This window comes from Primulina eburnea, chromosome 1, assembly GCF_022965805.1.
Source record: "Primulina eburnea isolate SZY01 chromosome 1, ASM2296580v1, whole genome shotgun sequence".
Classification (NCBI taxonomy): Eukaryota; Viridiplantae; Streptophyta; class Magnoliopsida; order Lamiales; family Gesneriaceae; genus Primulina; species Primulina eburnea.
In genome coordinates, this window is record NC_133101.1 from 6,305,415 (window position 1) to 6,314,373 (window position 8,959).

Here is an 8,959-nt window from a genome sequence, read left to right on the forward strand (position 1 = left end):
GTAGTTTTCAACACCAGACGAACGGTCCGCCAGTGGAGCTCATGATCGAGCTTGGGTTGTGTTGGGCCTTGTTTATGCATTAAATGATTATAATTTCAATGTATTTTATTATAAACTATTGTCTATGTTTTTCGGGATGTCCTATTTACGAGGTGTGGAGCCTGCCAAAATGATTTCAAAGATGGGCAATATGTATTCTCGAATAATCTCATTTTTCAATTATTCAACCATTTCATTTTACCAAGTTCAATATTAGCCAGATTAGTCAACATTTATATGTTTTTATACAACAACAAGACATTTATTTGTAATAAATAGTTTTGTTGATTGATTAATTGGTCACATTTTATTCATGAAATGGCTTGGATTGGTATTAATCTGGATACGACAAAATAATTCTATTAGATCGAATAAGTACATTCGATCTAAAACGCCGATTCAGACAAATGCACTTCTTCTGTTATGTTTTACTATTACATCATAAAAACTAAATATGTTCTAACATTAAATACGAAGAGTGAAATTAAGACTCTACATATCAAAAAAATTTAAAGAACATAATCATATTTTATCAACTTGTATGAACAAAAATAAAATTTCATAAAATGTGTGGCTTGAGGTAAAGATGGATTGTAATGGCAAAAAACATAAAGCATATCAACATATGATTTATTGCCAAAGAAACAAAAATATTGAGTATTCATGTGATTCCACTTTGGCCAGAATCAAAAGAAGAAACTTATGTCACTCTCTATTGGCCACCATAAAGATGTGTGTACCATAATAACACAGAACAGATATAATGAAATGCCTTCCACTGAGCAAATCTATGAACAAAATATAAGCACTACTAGCATACAAGGCCTTCATATTCTAAACATCAAGATTCAATACAATGCCTTCGTATTCTTGTATCAATAGGAATACCTACATGCTACATCATTATGCAGGGTAGAAAAAAAGATTCATTGTCACTCAGAATCCGAGATTCTCGAGTGAAGTTGTGGGTCTGAATTTTTGAGCGAGTTTACTCAATACCCACAAAGAATTAGTTGAAGATCACAAATAATCAATAGCTCGGCGGTGGCTTCCTAACTCAGTGACAATATTATTGAATAGACTCACGATTTTTTAGGCCTGCTGAGTTGAGGATCAGTCTGATAATACATCAGTCTGATAATACACTATATCACCGGTGTCACTTACGTAGTGGTCCTTTTTCATGCTACTTAAGAGGATTCCCATCAAGTGAAGTGGAAGAGGGCCGGATTTTTTAGGGGCTCTGTAATACTTTCCGAATATCGGCTTAGCTGCTTCAGTCTGCAGCACAAGATTTTGGTAACCATGAAGTTTAGATTGAACGATAATCACATGAAACTGATGGGAGAAGCTTGTATGGGAAGAGCCAACACTTACTGCTTCTATCAAATGATAGTGGGGGATTTGAGGGAAGAGGTGATGTATAACATGAGTTCCAATGTCATGGTGGATGTTGTTTACCCATCCATAATCACGATCAAGAGTCGTGAGACCCCCTCGCAGATAACTCCATTCCTGTATCACAGAAATATTATAAACTGCCAGAAAAAAATGCCTAGTCTCGAAAATTCTCGGGCTTGGATGTTTATAATTTCTCAGTTAACTGGTTTAGATGAAAAACAAAAATGGGTTGTTCCAGGGCGAAATTCTGCATGCCGGAACAGCATCAGTAAAAAATATCAAAGATAGATAACCTTTCCGCGGTACCAAGGAAGCACGTCCTCATGGCCATGGTGATGTAAGTAGGTAACCAAGTCAAGCCACATCACAAAGCCCTGCATTCACGAATTCAAATTTCATGTTTTACAGAGATGTTTCAAACGAACATATCAAGAATGATAAAGCCAACTCCTAATCAAAGTTATTCAACTCATAAAGTCCACAGATGTATCTACTTTCAATTTTCGAGAAAAGTTTAAAATCATCGGAAGAAATTTTCATTTCGCAGCGCATAAAAATTCGTTGCTTCGAGTTGAAATTACAATTGCGCTGCTTGTCTGAATACTTTTGTTTTCAGTAACAACGTTAGTCACATAATAAATAGATAGAAGCTACTAACCAAGTATGGTACACCATAGAGTTTGAGCAGCTGGAAAGGAGCCATTACAAATGATAACCCTACAAGCAATGCAACCATTGCAGCCCAACAAATTGTCGAGGTTATTACGTCTTTCTTCTCGCTCTTGACAAACAAATCACTGTTAGGGTCAAAATGCGAGCCTTTTTTCCCAGGACTCCTGCTCCACTATCATAAAACAAACCAAGCAAAACTAATCAGGTAACTCTGTTTAGATTAAGATTGGAACTGCTCATGCTAAAGAAATATCATTCCCAATCTTCTACTTTATTCAGTACTATGGCATCCATTAACTCGATCACTTACATGTACAGACATACATATATATAGGACATGTAGAATGTAGTATCGAAAGCAGTAAAAGACTTGCCAAAAAAAACAAGCAGCATACCAAATAAACGGGATATGCTAGTAAGGGGAAAGGCAACGTGAACCTCAATATCCTGGTAACAATATCCAAACCCCTGTATGTCTTCTCAGGCAACTGGAGATAAAATAAATCAAGAAACCAAAAGTTTTAATCCATATTTTTTCGACACCGAAACGATACATCAAGGTTTCTTAAATAAAAGAGAAGGAAAACTTCGTAATATTTACAGGGTGCCAAGATTCATCGTTCTCCACATGTCCATGGTTCTGATGATGAGTCCTGTGACTAATTCTCCTGCAGGATACACTCATTCAACTCTATTTTCGACATGTTTTCTCATGAGCAAAGCAATAGGAATTCCTAAATTAAAATATGAGACATGGTAACATACCATCCATGGTAGGGAACCAAGATCGAAGAATGAAGAAGATGACCAACAACACTATTCAACTTGGGATTATTCGAAAAACTTCCATGGCCACTGCATATTAGGATCAAAGAAATCAAACCTTTTCAGATAGCACAATAACTAAACAAAATCCAACACAGAATAGCTAATCAAACAAAAGACACTTTCTTGAAAATCAATCAAAGAAAAACTAGAAAAAAAAAGAGGAAATTCACCAGTCATGTCCTAAAACAAAGAGAGCCCAAAACATGGTCCCCTGAGCAAACCAATACAGAGGCCAAACCACCCAATTGTTAAAATATGCCGCGACAGCGGCCAATCCAAAAACCACAGCTACATCTCTCGCAACATAGCTCATGGACTTCCATGTATCCTTAACCCAACAATGCTTAGGAATCGCATTCTTAATATCAGATAACTTAAATGGAGGTGGTGAAGCAGGGTCAAAAAACTCCTCACCACCGTTCAATATTCTATCCCTTCCCTCGATCTCTTCATCAGCTTGCTGAACTCTGAATGGGGCACTTACTTTCAAAGCCCAGTCTCTCTCTTTATCGATCCCACTAAACAAACAAGATGAGGAGGAACCATTTCCACGATCTACCCGTAAAAATCTCAACTTGGAGAGACTGGGATTCAAGGGAGGCTGGTCACAGCCAGTTCTTGGTTTAGGATAAATTCTTGGAAGCGGCCTCAAACCACATTCTGATAAAACCCAGCCAGCCATTTGAAAAAATGATTCCCCTAGCTCAGAATCTACCCAAGATTTCGGCTTTTTAAAGAATTTTCTCACGCAAGTGGGAGATGCAAGCGGGTCACTGAATGGGCTTGAGAAATCTTTATGTGGGTCAGTGGGTGTTTAAAGTTAGCTGGAAAATTTGAAGATAACACAAGGGATTCTCGCCTCTAGTTTAGCTCCAAGAAATCTCCGTCGTGGTTCTTAAAATCACGTTTTGTTTTTGCAGAATTATGGTCCATTTATACGCACAAGCAGAGACCCTTTCACCCCCACTTTCCAATCCCATTATTGTTCCCTGCTCGGAAAAGGAACCAAAAATTAAAAACGTGAAAAAGTTTTGATGCTGGATTCCTATGCATGTAATATTGAAAATTTGTAAAATATTTTCGGTCAATTATTTAATTAAAAAAATAATTTAGTGTATATAAATCATTTTTTTAATTAAATATTTGACCCAAGTTTAAAAAAAATACACATACTTACTATTTCCTAATTATATCCCTGCATTTATAGAATATTATTTTTAATGTTATTAGAACTATTATTAAAATATGATAATTTTTATTGTTTTTGAAATTTATGATATTTTTTATTTTTTAGATCACGAGTCTATTGGTTCGAATTTTGACTTTTTCATAAAAAAATTATAGTCAGTTATAACATTGTAACTTTAATTTTTTAAAATCACACAACAACTCACACATCACGTTTTTATTACTCTTCAAACATAGACCAATGATTGCGTTTTAATTATCCCTCTAATAATTGAATTCTTGGAAATATATGAAAATCTAACATTGGAAACATACTATAATATCAACTATTGAAATTAACTTTAATATCAATAATTACAGCTAAATTTTAACTTGCGACACATGCATGTAATTTTTTATTCAAAATTAATTTTGTTATATTTCATATTTTAAAATATAATTATATTGTGTAGAAAGGTATTTAATTTCTAGGAAAAATACAAGTTGACATGTTTGTGGAGTAAAAAAAAGATAGTGAAAGAGGTTTCCAGTAAATAATATAGTTTAAATATTAGTATAAATTTCAAAATATAAGGTCATTTAATTTATTTTTGTTATAACTTTAACGATTCATGATTTGTAGTCCATCACAAATATTCGAAAATAAAGATATGATCCCTATTTACATCGATTATACGCAGGGGCGGATCTAGAATTTCGACTCTGTAGGGGTCGCTTATAAAATACAGACAAAATTTCTAAAGAAGAAAGACAAAATTTACATCGGTTATATTCAACTAAACATAAACAATACGTTTTAAAAAGATAATTTCTAACTAAAAATAATTCGACATTCCTTAAAATTTTCAAACTTTTTCAATAATAACATCTATACAAATATTTTAAGCAGTTTCTCTTTAATTAAATAACATCAATACATCCGAGAGAAAATCATCATTTATTTTGCTTTGAATCCTAATTTTGACGATATTCATAGTTGAGAATGACTATTCTGTAGTAACGATAAAAACTGAAAGAGTCAGCAGACTCATAACATGATGGTAGAAATGCTTTTCATAGATGATAAAATCAATTTTAATTTCACACTTTCTAATCAATTTTAATTTCTTTGTGACGTATATTTCACTTTCTATCAATCCCGATATGTTTGATACAATCAATAATAGCACAACTTGACGACTTCACATGTGTGGTACGTGAAGATGGCTGATATTGGGAGAATGAGATTTCTTTGTGACGTCTATTTGGACTGATTTTAAAATCAACCAAGCCTATTTTATAATAAATTTGGTTAATTTGATGCGATTTATCTTGGATAAAGAAATATCATATTAATTGATTTTAAATTGTATTATAATTTTAGCGAGTTTTGTAAACAATCCAATTGGATTAAGAATTTTTTTGTTATATTTTAGCGAGTTGTGTATCATGAATGAAATCAATATTGGAATTGAATAAAGATAGGAATAGAACGATAGTTATATTTTATTCCAATGATTGGTATCGAAAAAATATAAAAGAATTGAATGAAATTATTTTTAATAATCAAATATTATTTTTATTTAAAAATTCAAAATATTATTCGGAATTATATTCGTTCGAGAAGACGAATTATATTATATCAAAAAGTAAATACAGACTTTTTTTAAATAAAAATATGGTATAATATAGAATATAGACTTCTAAGTCTATTTTTAAGGCAATAAAATAGACATTTAACAAACATCGTGGTACACGATTTATGGTCGGTAGTTCCGTTGTGGCACGCAATTTGAGTGTGGCAGTTATCAAAGTCCCATATTCTGACTTTGAGTGCAAGAATTCCCATTCCTATGTTATTTTGTTGAGTAAGAACACCCCAACCTAAAACGATTTTTTTAAAAAAATATATAATTATTATTTATCAAGTTATTATAAAATAATTTTATGATTAATTTAGTTGTATTTTAAATTTTTTATTAGTGTTTAATTTTTATTGAATTATCCTAAATTTGAAGCATTTCATTGTATAAATTAACCTCGTCAATTATTTAATAAATTGAACTCAGTACACAATTTATTAAACATAACCATTTCACTAGTTAATTTTATGAGATGAATATCCAAATCGACTAGACACATGAAAAAATATTATTTGTTATGTCTAAAATATTATTTTTCACTATAGGTATAGATTGGATCTACTCGTTTCACGGATATAGATACGTGGAGTGTTTCACAAGATACATACTCGTATTTTTATGTAGATATAAATAAATATCTCACTCATTAGTATCTAATGTCTCTTTTTTTAAGGTTCACCTGTCTAGACAGCTAACACACGAGAGCTTCACAAGAGATCATCGATCTCAATACATATCTCACTTATATATGCTGAACTCAACAACTATATTGAAAATAAAATGGTGGATGATAATACAATTATTATTTTTTCTTTTTTTCCATAAATTATTCTTGATAAATAAAAGTTTACTTTGACGTATGAAAGGTGAAATTGTGTTCGTTTGGATGTACGACTTTGCCCAATATTTTTTGAGTAATGCTAAAGTTACAATCAAAATATCGTACAACGATATTCACAACAATTAAATTATGATATTTTGTTATTATATCGTGAGATTTTGCATTGAATTTATCATGAGATGTTGATAAATAGAATTTTTGTATTGAACTTTTTGTGTTATAAGAATTATTATACAAATTTGATTGTACATGTAGCATTACTGATGTTTTTTTCTTCCTACTTTTAGGCAATTTCCGTCCATGTTTATTTTGGAGAAAATATATTAAAAAACCATTAAAAAAATTATATCCAGAAGCTCGTTACATTTTTTAAGGACGATCTCACGGATATATACATGTTAGATAAGTTGTCTCATTTCATATTTGAAGTGAAAAATAAATTTTTTATATATAAAAAGTAATAATTTTTCATGAATCGTGTTGGATAAAAGTTCCATTTACAAAATTAATATATGAGACAATCTCATATGAATTTTTGTGATTTTCGTTAATTCTGTAAAATCATCCCATCATATTTTATTGTAATTTTTTTGAAAGCATATTTTATTTTAGTTTTACATATACATAATCCCTTCAATTCATTATTTAATCAAAAAAATTTATTTGTAATTTTGGTTTTATTGTTAAAATTTATTTATATATCCGATTTTCAATAATGTAAAAATATTATCGTTTTATATGAGTCGAATTCATTCAAAACAAAAATATTTTCTGCCTATGTCTATTAAAAAATCAACTAAGATAAGATTTTAATTATTCCAATAAATAATAATGATAATTATGCCACGATATAATATGTTGTACCAACAAATATTTAATAATTTATATGAATTATTTTCACGCATTCATATTTTTTAAATCTTTATCTATATTTATTAATTTTTAAATTAAATAATTATATCACTCATAACAAAAAAATTATTTTAATTTTTTAAAGCTTTAATTTCAATATAATCTCTCAAATAAAAAACATTTACTATTTGTTAGCTAGTATATTTGGGTATTCCAATAAACGTGTTTTAGGTGTTTTACGTTTCCTTGTTTGACCAACTACTATAAATAGTAGCTTGCTTGTTCCTTGTAAACAGTTAGTGCAAATACAGAATAAATTTCCAGTTCATATCTTGCACACTCTAACATGGTATCAGAGCTTGTGATCAATCACTTCTGATGAGAGATTGCTGATTATCAATTGAAATGCAGACAATGTCTAGCTCAGCTTGCTGCGATTATTGTAGCGTTACCTGCAATCTTTTTCCTTGAAGTAAAATCGAGATCTAGCTCGCGATTGGATTTTTTTTTTTCCAGCAAATCAGTGCTTAATTGAGTTCTTCCGATTGTAATTGATTGCAATTGATTCAATTTTTCTGTAATGTCAACCATTACCGCTTTCAAGGACCCGTTGTTTCTGCATCCTTCGGACATGCCAGGGATGAATTTGGTGACTAAGTCACTTCGGGGCGTTGAGAATTACGGCATATGGAGTCGAGATATGATCATCGCTTTACGAGCTAAAAACAAAATCACTTTTATCGACGGATCATATCCACGACCTGAATCTGGCCATGCGACTTTGAATCAGTGGGAACGCTATAATGCTCTGGTTTTATCATGGATCATGAATGCTGTGTCCAAAGAGATTTTTAGCGGTATTGTTTATTCCATTGATGCTTCCGTGGTGTGGTCGGATTTGAAAGAGCAATTTGACAAGGTAAACGGTTCTCGAATTTTCTCCATTCATCGGGATATTAGTCGCCTGGTTCAAGGAAGTAATACTATATCTGTGTATTATTCGAAACTAAAGCATCTTTGGGATGAGTATTCCTCCTTGGTCACTCTCCCCTCTTGTGAATGTGACACTGCTAGGCAGTATTTGAAGCATGAACAACAGCAGAAGTTACTGCAATTCCTTATAGGATTGAATGAGAGCTACATGTCAATTCGTAGCCAAATACTTATGATGGATCATTTACCGAGTGTTGGCCAAGCATTCTCCATTATATCACAAGAGGAATCACATCGGTCTTTGATTTCCATAGATGTTCAGCCAGCTTCTGTCTTTTATTCTTCTCAACATAAATCTGAGGCACCTAAGAAGTCTCAGATTCAGCATTCCAAGTCCAATTATTGTGAGTATTGCAACTGGACAGGGCATACTAAAGCTACATGTTACAAATTAGTTGGCTATCCTCCTTGGCATCGTCTTTATGAGCAGAACTCTCGTTCTGATAATAAGAAAACCTTCAGAGGTTATGGAACATCAAGGAAACCATCTATGACTGCCAATCTAGCAGAGGATTCTCCACCT

The 8,959-nt window shown here is 31.9% G+C and overlaps 1 protein-coding gene across 1 annotated transcript; it reads right to left on the reverse strand.

Annotated features, from left to right (window-relative positions):
* Window positions 1-798: 798 nt before the first annotated feature.
* LOC140824681 (omega-3 fatty acid desaturase, chloroplastic-like) lies at window positions 799-3,905 on the reverse strand. Its single transcript, XM_073186230.1, has 8 exons — window positions 3,111-3,905; window positions 2,878-2,967; window positions 2,714-2,780; window positions 2,508-2,600; window positions 2,099-2,284; window positions 1,734-1,814; window positions 1,417-1,554; window positions 799-1,320 (listed from the first exon to the last, which is right to left on the reverse strand). The coding sequence occupies exons 1-8, from the start codon at window positions 3,620-3,622 to the stop codon at window positions 1,153-1,155; spliced, it is 1,335 nt and encodes a 444-aa protein (XP_073042331.1). The 5' UTR covers window positions 3,623-3,905; the 3' UTR covers window positions 799-1,152.
* Between the last annotated feature and the right edge of the window lie 5,054 nt (window positions 3,906-8,959).

What these genes read in the sequence shown, in the direction of transcription:
- LOC140824681 (XM_073186230.1), bottom strand. Translation starts at nt 3,622, where the DNA reads ATGGCTGGCTGGGTTTTATCAGAATGTGGTTTGAGGCCGCTTCCAAGA. An exon ending in TAGCATATCCCGTTTATTTG is followed by an intron (nt 2,285 to 2,507) that starts GTATGCTGCTTG and finishes GTTTTATGATAG; the next exon opens with TGGAGCAGGAGTCCTGGGAA. An exon ending in TTCCTTGGTACCGCGGAAAG is followed by an intron (nt 1,555 to 1,733) that starts GTTATCTATCTT and finishes TCTGTGATACAG; the next exon opens with GAATGGAGTTATCTGCGAGG.